This window comes from Micropterus salmoides, unplaced genomic scaffold (genome assembly GCF_014851395.1).
Source record: "Micropterus salmoides isolate LMB-PRFRI ecotype aquatic unplaced genomic scaffold, ASM1485139v1 Ms_hic_scaffold_15, whole genome shotgun sequence".
Lineage (NCBI taxonomy): Eukaryota > Metazoa > Chordata > Actinopteri > Centrarchiformes > Centrarchidae > Micropterus > Micropterus salmoides.
The window spans coordinates 21,831,720-21,851,259 of NW_024040596.1; the positions used below are offsets into that span (position 1 = coordinate 21,831,720).

The window sequence follows — 19,540 nt, forward strand, 5'->3', positions numbered from 1 at the left end:
GCTAGAGTTTTAGGAACTGTATAAAGATACCAAGTAATGTAACATGAAACGTCAGCGGAGCATAAGCATGACCAAAGAGTCAATCCACAGTGACATCTGTTACTACATCTTTGTCCTCACAAACAAAAGTCGTCCAGCACATCCACTGTGTAATATTCCCCCACTGTGTGGAAGCCGGTCCTGGATACTGTCGTATCCCAATTTAGGCTAACCTTAGTGGCTCTGTCATGCCGTATTAGATTTGGGAAAGTTTACACTGCAGCAACGCCAGCCAAACTTGTTACCTGAGAGGGCGTTTGCCAGAGTCTTTTCTTAAGTTTAATGTGACAACGTTCTGTTTGAAAATACAAACGAATATGTGAGCTAAGTAAATAATAGTCTGATCTTACATTTTTCCATATCATATTTACAATACTAGAACTAACTACTTCTTATCTGCAATACAAGAACTGTTTTCCACTTCTACATGGATCATCAACTGGTATGGATAATGACTTTTTACCTGAGACCTGTAAGCTTTAGCTCTGACCTCTGACCCCCAGGTCCAGCCTGGTGTCCCATGGAGGAGGAGCTGCTGGCTCAACCTCAGGTGATGAAGCTGCTGGACTCGCTCAGGGAGCAGTATACCAGGTACCAGGAGCTCTGCAGGCAGCGAAACAAACGCACCCAGCTAGACGAGATCCATGCCAAGGTCATGCAGGTAACACTTGCACACGCACACGCACGCACACACACACACACACACACACACACACACACACACACACACACACACACACACACACACACACACCATGATGGTAGTTTTTTACCTCTGACTCTCAGAATCGGTGTCAGTAGAAATAGACTCTACTGACTCTACTGACTCTACTGCAGGGGCTGATGGGTAACACCACTGTCTTGGAGATGAGCCTGGGGTTGCCATGGTAACCGGCGCATGTCGGTCGCTAGCCTGGAGGATTTGTGGGGGGGGGGGGGGGTGGTTGGCCTAGTTCTGGATCAAACTGTGTGTGTTTGTACTTTAAGGCATCACTGACCTGATAAATACAATTAAATCATGATACTGGAACTCACATCTGGATAGACAGTTCCAGATGTTACTGTATAGTACTATGGTGAGCATCATAATTGCTGTATATGATTTTATTTTGTAAGACATAAATGTGTGTATATACACACACAATATACACGTAATATACACACAAAAAAAATTTAAAGGTGGCGTTACAGTTTTACTGTAACCAATATATATATTTGTGTTGCCAAAGTATATCAAAGAAAATTATTTTAAGAAGTGATTTTAATACAACATATGTATTTAAGAAATACAGAAGTTCACATGCTACATGGAAAGTATGTGAACTCCTTCACAGAGAGACAAGTAGAGCCTGAAGCCCCCTGCTGGTCGCTCTGCTGCACTGCATCTCAGAGACTTACTGAGACTGAAGGAGATCTGCACAATCCACAATATGTCTCCCAATGGCCCCTTTTCACTGCAGACATTTTGACATGTGCCAGTAGGAAAAGCACAAGTGTAAATAATATGAATTATGGCTGAATTACATTTAACTGCTACTGGTCATAGCTTTTACCTGCTGTTAACGGTGCATGTAACATAATTTTAAGCTTTGTGATTGGATGTTTCTTAAGAAATGCACTTTGGGAATTGTAGTTAATCTCTCATCTTACATTTGTTTATACACGGCATGTACTATGGACTGTCAGATGAAAGCCAGATATTTTCTAACAACTCCTTGTTTGTACTAATGATTCAACCAGAAGAGTTTCATGTCCATGCAGTTTGCAAGTGCTTCAGATGTGTCTCAGTTGACATTGTCTATGGGACTTTTACCTCCAGAACCAGCTCCTCACACTTCCTCTCACTTCTCCCTCCCTAGAAGATCACAAGTCTGTATTTAGCATTTTCTCTCTTTCTCTCAGGTGGTCACCTGGCTGCAGGGTCCAGGATCAGAGCTGTTGAAGACTCAGCAGGCAATCGGAGACTCGATTCGAGCTGCTCAGGCCCTGCAGCAGAAACACGAGGAGATCGAGAGCCAGCACAGTGTAATGCAGCACATTGAACACACACACATACGCACACCGACACACACCAAGGTCAAATGGATTAATCAGATTTGGGGTTACAAAGAGATCTGTCTGTAGTCGCAAAAAGGTCAGAAGAATGTTGCATAAATAAATTCACTGTCATTCAATCTCAATGAATTTCATCTGACACTTTCATGGTGTGATCACTGCAGTAACTGAGACTCAGAGCTTCACACACAGTAGTGGGTACAGTACAGACAACTCATCGTCTGCACATGTTAATTCATGTTAAGCCACAGAAATAAAAACTCTTAAACTGACATGACAAACATTAAAAGAATGGTTTGGCATCCTTTATACACTTCTTGTCTTTCTTGCAGAAAGTTAGATGAGAACATTGATACCAGTTTCATATCTGTTGCTACAGCCTTAGCTAGATTAGATTAGATTAGCATAACACTGGAAACAGCTAGTCTGGTTCTGTCCAAAGGAAACAAAATCAGCCTACCAACATCTCAAATTCATAGTAATTAGTATGTTAGATCTCTATTGAGGAATCTGTGGAGATATGACAAGGGTTATGGCCACTACCATTTCTGGCTGGGAAAAGTGACATAGTCAAAACTCACATCAAACAAAACGACACACAGAATGTTAATTACTGCTGTTTTCAGTCTTTATGCTAAGCTAACTGTTTCCTGACTTCAGCTTCATATTTAACGCACAAGCACGAGAGTTGTATCAGTCAAAGAAATTCAATAAATGTATATCCTAATATGTTAGACGTTTCTCTTAAAATAACTGCTCCCAGCAACTGCTCTCTCAGTTTCTGTGTCATATGAAAATTACATTTCACAGAATATGTAGCATTTTTTTTTAAAAACAGAACATTATATCCTTCTTGAAGGAAGCATTTATTGTAGGGGTAATGTATTAGAGTGTTTTAGTTTTAGCTTGGTGTAACTAAAAACTATAGTTACAGAGTATAGATGTTGGGATGTATGGGTTACACTGGTGAATGTGAGCTCAGGCTGATTCTGTGTCTGTCTATATGTGTGTTTGTACAGGAGTGGTTTGCGGTGTACGTGGAGTTGAACCAGCAGATCGCTGCCTTGCTCAGTGCCGGGGAGGAGGAAGAAGTTGTGGAGCTGAAGGCGCTGCAGCAGCAGCTGAGCGACGTCTGCTACCAACAGGCGGCTCAGCTGGAAGGCCGACAGAACGTCCTGCAGGCCGCACAGGGCTTCCACAGCACCACACAGGAGGTAACGCACACATACACACATACACAGTCTGTACCTAGCCTTGCTTATCAAAAAAGAAAAAATATAAAACTACATGGATGGACAACAAGGATGAGGTGGAGTTGAGGAGTCACACAGCTGATTCTTCTATACTGGTTGCCAGACTGCAGCAGGGTGAACAGGCTGTGGCTGGGTGGGTATAGTCTTTTAGTATCCTGCGGGCTCTGTGCAGGCACCTCACCTCACCGATATCACTGATGCTCGGTAGATGGGTACCAACGATGTTCTGTGCAATTTTAATCAACCACTGCAGAGCTCTACAGTCCTGGGTCACATTCCATGCACTGTTCACAAACTAAAGCCAGAAGATTCCAGGATGAAGCCAAAATCTGGGCAAGTGGCCATGAATCAAAGCTCTGTGTCTTTCTCTTCAGTTGTCCCAGCAGTTGGACGGTCTGCTGGGCATGCTCTGTGCTGATGTGGCTCCAGCTGATGGAGCCTCCATTCAGCAAAACCTCAAGCTGTTGGAGGAGAAGCTGCAGACTGTCGGTTCGTGCTTTGAATGATAAATTTATATAATAACATCTTTTTGTGGGTTTTCTTGTGTTTATGTTTGTACATTTACATCTTTTAGACCCAAACAGTAACACATTGCTAAATGATTGGTGCAGAAAAGTTGAACTGTCTCCCCTCCGTACAGAGGCAGGTCTTGCTTCTCTACGTCAGAAGGGGGCGCTGTTGCTGGAGCAGATGTGCACGCAGCCTTCCTGGTCTCTGGAGGAAACGGAGAGTCCAGCTGGAGAACAACAGGAGAACGTTCAGCACATCCAGGCTGTGATGGAGGAGATGCAGCTCCGCAAGCAGAGGTAACTTTCTTCTTCTTCTATTTCTTATAACAGCAGAGTTTAGCAGCGATGCCTTGCCACACGGCTAAAGATGCTAATGTTGTTCTGGTCACTCTGGAATGAAACAGATTAAGTACTAGTCTACAACCACTGGTCAGATTTTCAATGTTAGGATCTCATTCCTGATCCTCAGAGGATGAACTGTTTAGATTTTGACCCCGTGGCCTTTCTTCTAGTGCCAACCTCAGGACAAACTTTCACTTTGAGTGAGACTCAAAAAATAGATGAATCAGTAGTATATCGTTTTGTTCTGTCCTGTGCTGCAGGTGTGAAGACATGGTGGACGTGAGGAGGCTGAAGATGCTGCAGATGGTTCAACTGTTCAAATGTGAAGAAGACGCTTTACAGGTAGGACGCGCAAGAACAACACATACAACAACATTCAACAACATTCCTGTATTGATAACATTTTGAGCTGTGTGTGTTCAGGCAGTAGAGTGGCTTGGCGAGCTGTTGGACGCCCTGTTGAAGACTCACGTTAGACTGGGCGACGAGTCTCAGGAGACGAGGACAATGTTGGACAAACACAGGAAGTTTGTGGATGTCGCTCAGGTGAGACACTTTCTGACTAATAGTAGCCATTTTATCTATTGTTAATGTAAAAATATTGATTAGAGCAGCTTTAAATAGTAGTTTTATTTAACAAATAGTTTTATTTTGTTATCTGAGCCTCCTATAGCTTATTATGGTCTAGTTTTGGCTCTGTGAGGCTTTACTTACTGTTGGTACGGAGGTGCTAAATGCTAACACCAGCGTGTTGACATGCTAAGAATGACATGCTGACGTTTGCCATGTTCACCATCTTAGTACATTTGCTATTGAGCACTAAACACAAATTACAGTTTAGGCTGATTAGTTTTGAAATCAAAGTATTGGCTAAGTTAAACTAGAGAAAAGGAGGATGCCCTAAAGATTTCATGGCACTCCTTCCAATAATTAGACATTTAAGTTTGTACCAACGTGTCTGACATGCTATGCCATAGAGTGAAGACTGTCAACTTGAGATGAAGATTGACAAAAAAATTCTGTCTTTTCCTTAAGAGCACCTATGATTACGGCCGTCAGTTGCTGCAGGCGACCGTCGTCCTCTGTCAGTCTCTGCGCTGTACGACACGCTCGTCTGGAGACACTCTGCCAAGACTCAACCGAGTCTGGAAACAGTTCAGCGTCAGCAGTGAGGAGAGACAACAGAGACTGGAGCTGGCTCTGAGCTTCCACACCGCTGCCGAGAGGGTAAGACAAGCTGAGAGACCTCACTGTAGTATTTGTCAGGTGTTGCAGCAGTAGCAGTTCGTGGGTGTGGAGACTAGAGCTTAATCTGTGCATCAGCGGGCCGATAGGATCAGCTGATGTTGGGTAGAAATTAACAATGGCTCAGTTGGTGCACTTGTAGAAGCAGCTGACAAAATCACAGCCCTTGCCACATGGGCGTTTAAAGTACAGATTTAACTTCAGTACTGTACGTGTGTTGTTGCTGTGTTTCAGGTGTTACAGCAGGAATGTGTGGACCCAGATTCTCTGGATGAAGTTGACTCTTCAGGAAAAACTCTGCTGGACAAACTGACCATGCCTGTTATCTTTCCTGACGGGTACACAAATCTGTTTTTGTCACTTTGGGGGACATTGCAATGATGTGCTTTCCCTGGAGACTTACGCTACATGCCTAGCCCCCAATCCTGTCCTTTAGCTGTGAACACAAGACTGACATATCATTACCTTATTCAGTTGATGTCAAACTTGTTAGCAAGCAGTTGCCTATTTACGCATCCAGCAGACAAACCGGGCATCATTAGCATTCATCTGGACTTGTGTGTCTGGTGGCCTGACAAGTATGAAACCAATATTCACTTTCTTGTAGCTTTGTTTTTGGTTTCTAAAAACTGCTGAGGGAAATGCTTGGCTCTGTAGCTGCTAAATGTTCTACTATGTTCATCTTGGAGCTGAGCAGGTAGCGCACAGTGGGTTTCTAGCTGTATAACAGAAAACAGCTGCTATGAGAGTGGCGAGAGTAAACGAAAACTGTAAATTAGTGGGTTGAATGGGCAACATTGGGTTGAAAGACACCTGTTATAACGCATGCCACATAACTGTAACACCCCTAGTTCATTTCCAACCGTTGCACCTTTTGTTGCATGTCATACCCCTCTGACAGGTTTCTGTGATTATTGGAAGTGCAACCAAAAACACGCGCACTTCATATTATCAAAAATTCCTAAGTCAAAGTGTTGTTGTTCCAGGAGCGAGCAGTACTTCGGGAGTCCCAGCGACACGGCAGCTGCAGCGGAGGCTGTCAGAGAGCGCCTCCTGCTGGTGGAGGAGCGACGGCTGCAGCTGCAGGAGGCGGGGGTCCATCACGAGGAGGAGGACGAGGTGCTAAACAGGCAGGAGGCACGGCTAGATGTGATTGGAGAGGAACTGAGCGAGAAAGAGGAGCAAGATGAGGAGGAAGAGGAGGAGGCGGAGCAGCAGCAGGAGGAAGACTTAGAGAGGGCTACGCAGGACTGCTAATGGCTTGCTGATGACGTTTAACCAGAGCAGCCTTAATGAAGCTCGTTAACGAAGGGCTGCTGATTGATTTCCACCGAAGCCTCTGACTTGTTCTCCCCAAGCCACGAAAGTCATCGTTTGGTAGCTTGTGTCTCACTGCGGCAGTAGATTTTTCTTCCTGATGGTATTTCTTTACATAAAGACGACATTTTCCATCAGCCTCACTGCTTATCCTGAAAGAGAACAAACATGTTGGTTGTAATCTATCCATAGTTCTTTCACACGGTGAAAGCTTTACCAATTTTTGGAGGACTGGAGCGCCCTGTGAGCTGTTAAGTGATCCCGCAGATTTCCATTCAAATCTCACCCACTGGATCGTAAATGTAAAATAATGGAAGTATTTAATGGAATAATTAATATTCATGTCTCTGGATGATCTGTGTTGATGACCATCAACTGTAAAATTATTTGTTTGGATAAGAATACTCCTAATGTACACCTAACACCGCCACCTCTTTCCCAGCATGCCACTTGTTCTACTAAGTGGGCGGAGTTTCCATGGTGCTATCATGTTTACCAAGGTTTCTGTCTGTGCCTCCTCCAGCTACCCACTAGATGTTACTTTTCGTTCATGTTATTTTGACTCCTGCTGAGTCATTGCCAGACACACACTCAGCGCTGTGTTCGACCTGCTATATACAAAGGTGGTATATGTGCAGTTATGCCATATTTTTGTCTTGTGTGTACTCTTCACACTCTCACTATGGTTCCCTTGTAAGTAATACAGTTTTATTTTTATCTTGGACTGAGAAATGTGGATGTACATCAGGTTTTCTGTTAAACTGGACATAGTTTTATCTTCGAGATCCCTTAAAAGCGTATTTTCCAGGTTTACTGACTGTTAATCACTTTGATACTGCGGCTGTTATTGTCCTAGGTTTGGAGCATTTCATAAATGTCTTTGCCGTCTTTTTCAAACCTCCGGCTGACTGAATGCACCGCACCAAAGGCAAATGCTGCCATCTACATGAAGGGAGAAGGCAAAATATGTAATATTTTGAGAGCGTGAATTACTACAGTTTGTACACAAATTATCTGTCCTAATTTGGGAATTTTACAGATTTGACCAAATAAATACACAAGTGGAAACACACACTAAGGAAAGACAAAAATTTATTTTAATTTCAGTGCGACTTCAAGCCCACTGATTGGACGTTGAAATGGTCTGTGGGACTTTTAGTCAACACAGTTGTAGAATTAAGGGATCCATGATGTTTATGTGCTCCGACCACTTCGCTGCTCTAAACAAAGCCTCTGCCTTCATGATGGATATCAGACCAGGGCTGCTTTCTCTGGTCCAGACTGACCACATGGACTGAGGTGACCTCTGAGAGCCCTGAGATTGGTGGTCATTTGCCAACATGGTAACATCAGAACAAGATGGATTCCTTGTTTATTTTTTTCCCAAGCAAACCTTGCTGTATTTGGTTGGTATATTTGACCATTACCTGCTGCTGTAAGTATAGCCGCTAAATACTACATCTTGCTTTTTGTCTTTTCCTTCAAATGGCATCTATAATGACATCAGTAAGACATCATCCTCTTAATAAAGAAGAGTTTTGAAGTTGCTGTCTATGATGGGTTTATTTATCTGCTTTTTCCCTTTTAAAGGAAACACAGCTACAAAGATTAACATACAACAGAGTAATTACAAAACATATCGAAAATGGCTGCCTGACAGAGCATCACTGAGTTACCAGTTTACTCAGTGTGTTTAAATGCACTTAAATAAGCATGTTACAATCTTTCTGCTATATTCAGATATTTTAAATGTCATGTATACAAGATACCTTTTTCCATAATCAGGGTAAGGGTTTCAGAAACATAAAAAAACCTATTAAGACTATAAGTACCTCTGAACAAAATTTCAGAGTAACACATCAGTCCCAACATTAGGACTCCCAATTTTTTGGTCCAAAGGCCTAGAAGTAGCTCTTGAATAGAGAGAAGTTAGATGCAGCCCAGAAGACTGAAACACTAAGATCTGCTCACAGTCAGTCTGCTACTGCAGGTAGAGCACCTTGTGTTTTAACTCTAAAACTGACATCAGAAACAGACTAAAAGCACGAACAGCTTCCTCAGCAAGGCATGGCTGGGGTTATTTGTAATGATGAGAAGAAAGAAACACTTTTGCCAAATACAGAGACAAATGGGTTTTTTTTCAGTGTTAAAAAGCTTTATTTAATAAACCTGGTTTATGTAGGTAGGTTTTTAACCACTTCCACATTCCCTATTTAATCATGGAAATATTTAAATTTATTATTCTACTGATCTTTAAATAGAATACATCATTACACGATACCATATATACTGACATCTGTACACTCATTTTTACACAGCAAGTCATGAACCCAGCAGAAGCACTCGATGTGGAACAGCTACCACTAGAGGGCGACACTGCAACTTAACCCACCCCTGACTGTTCAGTCATTTGCCATTTCAAGGAAATCTTCACTCTTGGTTGAAATACAAATTTATATGATGACAAATTAAGTCAATGATAAGTTAAGTAATCTTGTTAAACTGTCATGAAAGTATAATTTTTGTTCTTCAATTCATCCAGGAGCTTGAATGGATTCACTGGTGTGGTGATGATGTCTATGTAGCAGAGCTACAGAGAGGAGATGATGCACGAGGTGATAGACATCTTTAAAATGTTCGTTAACAGTGCAGGTCATCGCCGGGACTCTTTGTCCAAAAGGTCTTTGGCCTCGTTGATCTTGGCGGCGAGATACGGTGACCCACCTGCGCACACGCAAACACGAGTTTTAGTCCTTTGACACAATTTTCAAACGTCATTTAATATTAATCCCGTGACCCTGTACGCAGGATAAGCGGTTGACGATGGATGGATTTAAAATTAATACTGAGTTCTATAGGAACCATCGCCCAACTTGTGGCACATTTCACTATGTGAAGTGATAACTTCACCATTCACAAGCTTTGTGGTAAGGGCTGGGTGACGGGGGGATAGGGCATGGGGTTTCCCCAACAGTGTCAGTGCTCAAATGAGGAGTTGGGCATAAACCATTAAAAAAACAATAAATGCAAAATTTCATTACCTTTACCTGCTCTTTGATGATATGTCTCCTTCTGGTACCAAGCCTAGGCTACACACTGTTTTGTTTCTTGTTACGTGCACAGTAAATTGTTTGGGGATAATGGGTGTTACTTTGTATTATGTGATCTTCTGATGTAAAACATATTGTTTTTACAGTACAGACAGGTCAGAATGTATATTCAGTATGTGTACAGGTCACAGTTTATGTGATTGTTGTAACTCAAGACTGCTACTATAGCCAACTTCCATCTGTCATATTATTTACTAAAAAACTAAACATACTGCGACAAATGGATTTTCTGTGATTGACAGTTTACACATTCTAGACCGGTGGTTCTCAAACTTTTTCACATCAAGGACCCCTATACTGACACAAATTAGACCACGGACCCCCATTTGATAATACTTTGTCCCAGGGTTGCACATCTGATAGGATTTTTTGCTTTAGGAAGTTTTTATTACAGAAAGTGTAGAAACCTGCGACTAAAACACTCTTACATTCTGACATTGTGTTCCTCATGGATATTATCTCCCCCACAAGAACCACACTTTGAGAAACACTGTTCTTGACATCTGACTTTTGCCTTACCTTTATCTGGATGGTTCAGGACCATGATCCTCCGATGAGCCTCACGTACCTTGGCCTTAGTGCTGGTTGGACTGGACATGACACAAAAAGTACATCCATGTGAGCAATCGTAACTTTCCTCTGAGCACAGACACACACTAAAGGACTGTACTTAATACAGAAATATTAACTACAACACATCTTATTACCTGATACCAAGAACGAGGCTGGCCTCTCGTTTGGACATCTTCTGCTCAAAACCTCCTTTGTAATATGATGAGAAACCCTGTGGTGAGAGAAAAGGATTAGAGCTTTGATTCTCAAGCTATAGCTATGATATCTCAAGTGTTTCTTTGAACCATCTACAACTACTAGTTAAGTTCGGGTTCATTTAATGCTGCAGTTGTTCAGCCTCAAGTCAGGATGAACCTTAAGCCACGTCCATATTCACACCTAGCCAATATTCTTTGACCTGATTAATATTCCAAAGAGCAATACTATTTTAAAAGCTTCAGATATGAACTCACTTAACAGTCAGATGCATAATAATAAGAAGGTGCAGACAAATTTGCAAATGATACAGATCAAACAACTGAAAAGTGAAATGTAAAATTCAGCAGAACAGGACTGGATATGAACATTACTACAGAGGCATAGGAGGTTAATTGATTACTCACTGATGTTGGCATCTTCTTGACAGTTTCAGAGAAGACTTGTCCAAGAGGCTTCCACAGGTGGAATGCATAGCGGCCTGTGGATTAAACACAAAACACATGAAACAGTTTGCAAACGTCCAAATGAAAAATCTGTAAAGAAAATTTCGCTTGCTAAAGAGAAAGCAGGCAGAGCGACAATTTTAGGATTCTGAGTGATAGTAAACAAACCGTAAAAGTACTGCTGCACAAGCTTATCCAGATAATATTATCAAACTACTCTTACCTGCAAACCCTGCAGCTGCCACACCAAGACCGACTGCAATCAGAGTCCCTCCCTGTAACATAAAACAAAACATCCAGCAGTTACCACACTGGGTTGGATGTGTAGCTAACACAGCTACTCAAAGATATGTGTGGCAGCTACAGTATACCCCATGTGATCCACTGTGGAGAGATCAGCAAACCAATCTCCACTAAAAAACTGTTTGATATCTGTTTGCCAGTGATTTGTTTGATGCTGTCCAATTCAGGTACTCTGTGGAAAAGTAAAATTTAGTAAATGTTACGTTAATAAAAAGGAAGTCAACTGATGGAGTCCCATTGCATCAATGTATTGGATACTTAAATTAAATAAACTGGACAAAAAATTATTGGATAAAAAATTAAATAAACAAAACTGTGATATATAATGAATGGCCTTAAAAGCCTCAAACTTGTATTTGAACAATTTCTAATGGAGGATTCTAATTGTGAAGATTGAGATGTGAACTACAAGAATTTGGGACGATTTTACAGAGCAAAGTACTCGAGCATCACATTTCATTGTACGTCGAAGAGTGCCATCACAATTTTGGCCTCAACGGTTCCCAAAGCACCATACTGATGCTTTGTGTTTACTGACTTACTAGTTTAACTCCTGATTATCTTATTTCAAATAAGTTCTAAGTATAATTTTACATTTAGGACGATTGAGCAGCCCCATAAAGTACAGTCTTGCAGAAACTTCAAAATTATGAATACTAAACCAGTTTTCCAGAATGTGTGCCATAACATAAATAACTACAGCCCATAAATGTACATATCCAAGCTTCCCTATGAGAATAGCAAATTATCTGTCACAGTAGATTTTTGTCGAGTCTTTTCCATCCAGGTCAGCTCATCATTCTTTTACATCATTAGTAGTAAAAACACATCTATCAACGCTGGTAGACTGCAGGACGGGCACCTTGTGTTGTTGTTGCTGTGTGTAACGTTATGTCATGAAGTAACCGAGTATTTACACGTGCTGTGTCATAGGAAGTCGTGACATTGAAGTTGTACCTGCAATTTGAATACACATCATGAAGTAATACATGTTAGTTAATTAATTACTAAGGTTACTGTGGACTTTCAGTCAATTCAGAAGAAGAGTGCTAGTCTTTGGGTTTCCCACTCGAGACCAGCTAGTTAACGTTACAGTGAATATTTATGTTTATGTCAACTGTCTCCTGCGGCTTGAACGGTTAATAAATATTGTCCAGAAAGCTAAAGGATATCGAACCACCGTTCAGCGTCAGAGCAAAACCCAAACCCCGGTGCTGACTTCAGCTAGTTAGTCAACGTTAGTTAGTTAACGTTAGTTCACCAGCTTATGCAAGAGCGGTGACATTAACGTTAGCGGTCATTGAGGAACCTATCACACAGGGACAAAAAACTGCCAGGTTTAGTTTGACTGGCTCCACAAATGACTTCACTGTAAAAACAGATACTAACCAGCCGTCTGTCTATGTCCGTGTCGCTCCTCACGGTTGTTTTAGGAGTGTATTCAGCATATCGCATGTCATCTACGGTCACTCCACCGTTCGCCATGTTGCCTCAGCTACGAACGTCACGTCGTCGTGGTAACACACACCACATCCGGCTACAACTTTCAAAATAAAATTAAACTACCAATAACTTCCTTTCTACTTTGCAACATCCCTGAGGCCTTCTGACACTCGTATCAAATATGTCAATAACTGGCTTACTTTGAATTCCCTTTCCCATCTGGTTTCTTGATGGCAACAATATTACCTGGAAATAATCCGTCAATGCTACCAAGAATAAATTTTAGACAAAAAACAAACAAACACTCAAATGGTTAAAGATAAAAGGAGAGCCACTCTTGATCCTGGGAAACATTAACTAACTCTCAACTTTACATTCATTTTAGGCTTCTGGCAAAAATAAACTTATTCCTCATGCTTGAGAATGTTGCCACCATCAAAGTAGGCCTAAGCTACTTCAAACTACATCATTTTGTAACAGTCACTAGAGTTAGGAAAACGTGTGTTGTGTTTTAAAATCACCAAGCCAAGGCCAAGGTTGAAATAATTGCCATTAGGTAATAACAAGAATACTGCAACTGTCAGTGATCTTGTGTGACTCTTTCAGAAACATCACTCCATCAACTTGAAACCCGTAAATTAGACAATTTTCAATTTGAAAGAAAGAAAAACATGGGACCTCATTTGAGAATCCACCACTACTTTATTTATGTCTCTGGACAGAAAAATCTCAGTTCTGTTTTGGAGCTTTTGAGTATGTCACATTATCAACATGTCATGGGATTGTTGTTGTTCAAATTTCTATATTCTATTTCCGAGCATTTGTTGTTATAAAAATTGAGCTTCAAACCAAAAGTTCCAGAGCAGCTAACTTAATGCCTCGTGTGTGTGACTGATATTCATTGGGATCTTCATTCTGGTCCAGAACAACCCGTTGCGGTTTCATGTATATGACACTAGATGGAGCCATTGAAAAGTGAACCGTGTCCTGTCGCGTTAACGTGTGTTGCATAGAATACCAATGACCAACGAACATTATTCAACATGTCTAAATTTAGTGTGTTGTACTGGAAGTTAGCAATATTTTCTATATTTGTGTTCACATTTGTGCTTTACATTTTTATTAGTACAATTGTATTTGTTTATATTTGCTTGTACTACTTTTAATACTGCTAGGCTTACATCTAATATATTTTCTTATTTAAATTTGCTTGTATGTTGTGGTTAGCTGTCATACTTTTATATGTTTTTTATTTGCATTTGAGCTTGATATGTGTTTGTATTTGTGTTTCTCTTTGTACTTGTATCCGTGTCTGTGTACAGGTGTACTTTGTGGCCCTTGTGGACCCTCGACATTATTAGGGGTCCAGCAGGAGTCTCGGAGCAGGGAGCAGCGGCTCAGAGGAGCTGATGGAGTCCCGAGCCTGGAGCTGGTTTCTATTGTCCCCAGTAATTGGATTTGGTCTGGGTGGAGAGATGGCTGCCAGTGAGAGGCTGCGATCATTAGGTGTGAATGAGATGTGTGGTGCCAGGGCTGAACACACACACACACACAGATTGGTATTGTGCTGTTCAGCGGAACCCAAATATAAAAACTGCTGTGTTTTGTTCTTCACCCCCATATAATAATGATAAATTATATAGCCAAACACACGGCAAAGAGAGATGTTTCATGAAGCAATATGGTCCTGGTCAGGTAAGTTTGTTTTAAGGCAGTGGTTTGTCAAGTTTTTCTCCACTGCAAGTAGCTGGACTTATTGTAAATGCATTGGTATTTTGAATGTGGCCATATGTGTTTTGGGGGAGTGGCTTTGGAGGGAGGCCTGGGATTTTTTTCAGTTGGATCCTTTCAAAATCTAGCTGTCTCTTGCTAGTCTTTACATGTTGCCTACCCCAGCTTTAAAGCTGTCCACTTCTGATCGGATCAGAAATGGAAAAGCATTACACCGCAATGCTTTTCCATAAAGGATGTGTTTACAGTCTGTCTTAAAATGATAGTCAGATGCCCACATGAACATTGACACAGCCTTTTATAGACACAACACGTCATTACGTGGGTGTCTTTCCAATTTAAAATCTCTGAAGTACAACATTTCCCTCCACTGCAGCTCAACAGGTAACACCGGAAATACAAAGAGAGAGTTTTATACTAAAAAGACTTGATTTGTTTAACTCGGACAAATGTTATCTTCAGATAAACTTTGGAATATATTTTTGCACAAAATGAGGACTGTAGATTTTGTCCTACCACTTACAATGAAAGCAAGTTGAAGAAGGAATCTTTTAATGGCCAGTATGAACAGGGTTAGGTTAATTACAGCAAGCAAAACCAGTTTCAAGGCTGTCTTAAAGTGTTGTTTCAAGACAGAACCTACCTTCTAAGCAGTAATGACAGCAGCACTCTTTCTCATGAATAAATACATTTATAGTAAAACAGTTGTGTCAAAGTGTTTTGCTCCTATTAAACCTCAGTTCATGTAAAGATTTATAATACAGCAGTACACAGGTTGCAGCAGAGGAGAGCAGATTATTTGCATATAAAACAAATAACCTGTGTTCTTGTGTGTGCATATCCAACTTAATCTCAGCGAGGGAGAAACATTTACTGAACACGCGCAGTGTTTCCACGGGAACCAAGCAGCCACTCTGCTCTTCAATAGCGGGTGAGTGAGTCGAGGTAGATGACTATTGTGTTGTGTGTGTTTGGGGGGTCGGGGTGGCGGTTCGAGAGGGGTTGGGGGGGCAATACTAAACAAGGCACTAGATAGATGAAAGCTCTGCACATCCTTAAATCTAATCATAATTTAGTCATCACTAGAAGATGGTATGATCAAAATAAATAAGGAAATAGGCAAGACTGACAGGACAGAGAGAGACCTGAGTGCGTGAGCCAAGGAAGCGAAGGGGAACATGAGATTGCTGTTTGATGGAAAATGATGGAGCAGAGATGGTCTCATTCCTAAAGTTGATGCTTATTTGTTGCATCAATCCCTGTATCCAAGCACTTAGCCTGAAAGGATTTCAAAAGCACGGACACAGCTACACTGCTGCAAAGACAGTGGACAGTGGCCACACCCACCCATACCTGGCCTCCATTCATCTCCTTTGTATGTGAAATTTTGACAAATCAAATTACAAAAGCTGAATGGAAATGGCAAGTAAAAAGGCCAAAATGTAATTTGAACATTTTTTTGTTCTCACCAAAAGCAGGAAATTATTTGTCCAGGTAGAAATTCTGTGTTGAATAGAATGCATGTCAAATACTGGAGGATGTGCTGTCTGGATTTACTTGCTTTTGCTAAACATGTTCCCAGAATGAACAAACCCTGAACAAAAATAAAAATCAGCAGATTTATATCGGAGATATGTAGGACCATTATCCTGCAACAATGCTGCAGAGAGAGCAACATGGTAGAGTAGCCCATTAGACCGTCCTGGCCCTCCTCTCCTTCACCGGGGAGAACTTTTGAAACAAATTCAGACAAAGAGTGTTCATAGAAAAGAGGAGGAGGAGGCCCAACTGGGGTTTTCCCTCAAATGGGCTTTTGAAAGCTGATATTTCTTGGTCTCGAGCTGCTGATAATTAAATTGACCCTTTTCCAAACAAAACATCCAGAAAATGTCACTTCCTTCAGTATTTTATTTTGAACAAATTACTTATACCTGTGAAACAGAATTTATCTTTTGTTTTGGGAACAAATTTTCTCAATTTTACGGCCAGTTTTAATATTTGGTATAGTATTAAATAAATACATCCTATGCATTTCATTGTTTCATTTCATTTTCCAAGACCAGGCCCATTACCCCTTTCTTCGGATGGGGAGAACCGAGCTATCCAAATGAGAATATCGATGATTTGGCAGGAATCTGGATTTTTTGGTTCTTTGAAGCTCTTTTAAAATCCATCTGGAACTAGAAGTCCTGGAGCCCAAACATGATAAAGTGCAGCTTATTGACAGCAAGCTGGATCATGACAAAAAGTTTTCGGGTAAACCCCATACATGAACTAATTTTCAAATGCAAATGATGGTCTTAATTAGATTAGGCAATTATGATTTTCGAAGTGAACATGCAGGTTATTGACAAATCACTATGAATTGTTGATGTGATTACACTAAAAAAAGTCAAACCGTTTAACGTAAAGTAAGTAAAGTATGTAAAACAAAATGCAGGAACCCACATAAAATGAGATTTATGTCCATTAATCTATTGCCCCATTGCATGCTGGGAGGGTTCACACCTACTTCGTGTGATTTCAACTCTCTACTCATGTTGTCCTAATTTTAAGGTAAGAGCGAGATGTTGCTCAAGATAACTTCATCTGGGTTCACCAAATAACCTTTTATCTGGATGAGAATTAACAGGATAATTTTAGCCTGATAACAGCATTGTGGGTTGGATTAGTTAAACCGCGTTTGAAGCACAGGACCCAGGACCGGTTGAACCCACAAGGGGGCCTCGGGCAAAAATATGTTGTGTTCCTGCTCAGTATTCAGCACTACCTGGCTCCATGTTCACTGTGTTTTGGTTAGTGATACTAAACACACTTCATAGCAACAGATATAGTATAAGGATGACATCCAAATAAGACCTAATAAACTTCAACTTAAAACTAGATTCTGTCACAGGCCACTCGTCACGATGGGGCTTCAAGATTAGGTAAAAAGCAGAAGTGGCCATAGTCCCTTAACATTTCATTTATTTTTTTCTAGTTTGCACACAAAACAAATTTCACCTATTTAACCATGGCCTTTGGGGTGCAGCAGTGCAGAATACAAACTCCTGATTTACTTTTAACCTGCCAACAGATCTAATACATATCTAATACAGGTCCAACCGATGAAACGGCATGTCTATAATATTGGAGTATATTCACCAATACACCAATATGTTTTTTTAATAAAAGTCCTTTATTAACCCTATCAATCCAGCCCTTGTTGTAACACAGGAGGAGAATTACTGTGTCTCTCTTGAAAGATGTTTCTCTCTGTTGGCCTGACACTGGGTGCTGGGGCAGCTTCAAGTAGCCCATTAGGGGGAAACTATTCTCCACCTCTGCTTTGTCCTCCACTCTCCGTTCCTCTTCCCATCTTGGTCAGATTTGTCTGTAAAGACGTGTATCACAACCTTTCTTTGTGAGACGAAATAAATGCACCACCTCTTGCTATCAACTGTGGTACTGATAATGCCTTTTAAGGATTTTTAATCCCATTTGATGGTTATGAAAATAATAGAAATGTGTATAACATAATAGCCTTAACACAGAACCCATTAGTGAGAGACAAAGAATGGGTGTTGAGGAAATTTAAAAAGCTCACAAAATTTGGTAAAACTTTTTTGATCCTTGTGCATTCTTTGTGTCATTATAACTACAGAGAGCAATGAAATATAGAACAAAACAAAACACAACACTTGGCTTAGCGTATTTCCATCATGTCATGAATGAAATTGTCACTATGAAATTGAACAATCATTTTACAAATTGCTATAAAGGAACAAAGCCACACTCCAGTATGTTTCACTGTAATAACAAGATAATGATATTGTATTTAATAGTAATGATTTTAATGTGACAGGGGCTCATAATTGGATGTTGCATGTGTACACAGCTACAATATCTCACTTCTCACATGTGTACAGTATATGTAACCAACTGAGAATGATCCTTACTGTTAACCTGATTACATTTTTGGAGTAAATTTTGGATTTGCACCTAGTTAATATCTTATATTTTATGTTTGCTTTCTATATATTTCCACTCTTTCCAAGTTTGTACAGCAACTACTGCACAACAAATTCACTCCGGATAAATAAAGATCTTCGTTATCATGTTTTGTTTGTCTTGTGTGCCTTAATAATTGTAACATTATGTGTTTTAAAAAAAGATTAGTTTGATTTTCTTTTTTCTTATTTTGAGAATTGCATTTTCTGGGCAAAAAAATAAAAAGGGAAAAAGAAACATGTGACGCATAATATGTGACTATTTACTGGTTAATTCAAATACATTTCTGCATATGTATTAGATTTTTATAAAATATCATAAGGACTTCTATATTGTGTTGACTGTTACAGGTTTTTTTTGAAAAACTGTGCACACTGTATACTGTAAAATGTACAAACGTTACACGGAACCTTTATTCAGTAGCCTCAGTTGCCTCAGAGGACATTATAGCTGACGGACTGTCAAAATGACATAGTGGTAAACACAGTAAGGTGAGTCTCGATTGATTTTTTACAGCTTGTTATCGGCACCCGTTTCACCACAAGCCAATACCAGGACGGATTCACTGCTTCATGATGGTTATGACTTGAGTGAGTGAGCAGTTTTAATTTGTATTAAAGTGACATTGCTCAAGGATGGAGAGAGGCTAGCGTTAGCTGCTAGCTAACTAGCCCCGGCTCACTTCCCATCAGCTGATGATAAAAACAGGCCTAATTCAGTCAGTGTTCAGAGCAGTTAATCGAGTTTATATAGGTACCAATACACAGTATGTGGGTCGTGATAAACAGGACGTATAAGCGAGGTAGAGTATGTAGCAGGTTAATGTACCTGCCGAAAGGCTGACCGTGGCTTCACCTTTGTTTACTGCTGAGATGCTGACTGACAAAAAGGGACAAAGGCAAACACACACAAACAGCAGCCCAAAGGCTTGAATCCGGGTTTAAAAAAAATAATTTATGATTGCTGCTAGGTTTATTAAAGTCAAAATA

General features: G+C 40.5%; 3 protein-coding genes across 5 annotated transcripts in view; 2 read left to right on the forward strand and 1 right to left on the reverse strand.

Annotated features, from left to right (window-relative positions):
- Positions 1–542: 542 nt before the first annotated feature.
- Positions 543–7,832, forward strand: sestd1 (SEC14 and spectrin domains 1; the record flags this gene model as incomplete). The annotated part of the gene is given in 10 exon segments (XM_038721035.1): positions 543–700; positions 1,942–2,064; positions 3,114–3,308; positions 3,722–3,836; positions 3,988–4,153; positions 4,459–4,540; positions 4,622–4,744; positions 5,234–5,425; positions 5,678–5,781; positions 6,430–7,832. Coding segments are annotated over 10 exon segments (1,529 nt in total), but the record flags the coding sequence as incomplete, so codon positions are not given.
- A 472-nt stretch (positions 7,833–8,304) lies between these two features.
- dnajc15 (DnaJ (Hsp40) homolog, subfamily C, member 15) lies at positions 8,305–12,930 on the reverse strand. Its single transcript, XM_038721036.1, has 6 exons — positions 12,777–12,930; positions 11,308–11,359; positions 11,046–11,119; positions 10,578–10,654; positions 10,390–10,460; positions 8,305–9,484 (listed from the first exon to the last, which is right to left on the reverse strand). Exons 1-6 carry the CDS (start codon positions 12,870–12,872, stop codon positions 9,414–9,416), a joined length of 441 nt encoding a protein of 146 aa, XP_038576964.1. The 5' UTR covers positions 12,873–12,930; the 3' UTR covers positions 8,305–9,413.
- Positions 12,931–18,995: 6,065 nt separating this feature from the next.
- plekhm3 (pleckstrin homology domain containing, family M, member 3) overlaps positions 18,996–19,540 on the forward strand; it is a 48,041-nt gene continuing 47,496 nt past the window's right edge. For 2 of the 3 annotated variants that reach the window (XM_038721038.1, XM_038721041.1), the window contains exon 1: positions 19,006–19,141. The gene's annotated coding sequence lies outside the window, so the exon portion shown is untranslated. Of the gene's footprint in view, positions 19,142–19,540 lie in introns of all 3 variants that reach the window. The other variant, XM_038721039.1, reaches the window with a different exon arrangement.

Bases quoted from the DNA above. Each gene is read 5' to 3' on its own strand.
- dnajc15 (XM_038721036.1), bottom strand. From the start codon at position 12,872: ATGGCGAACGGTGGAGTGACCGTAGATGACATGCGATATGCTGAATAC. The intron at 11,360-12,776 runs GTTAGTATCTGT...TTTATGTTACAG, and splicing joins CGGACATAGACAGACGGCTG to GGAGGGACTCTGATTGCAGT. The intron at 9,485-10,389 runs GTAAGGCAAAAG...GCGTGTGCGCAG, and splicing joins CCTGAACCATCCAGATAAAG to GTGGGTCACCGTATCTCGCC.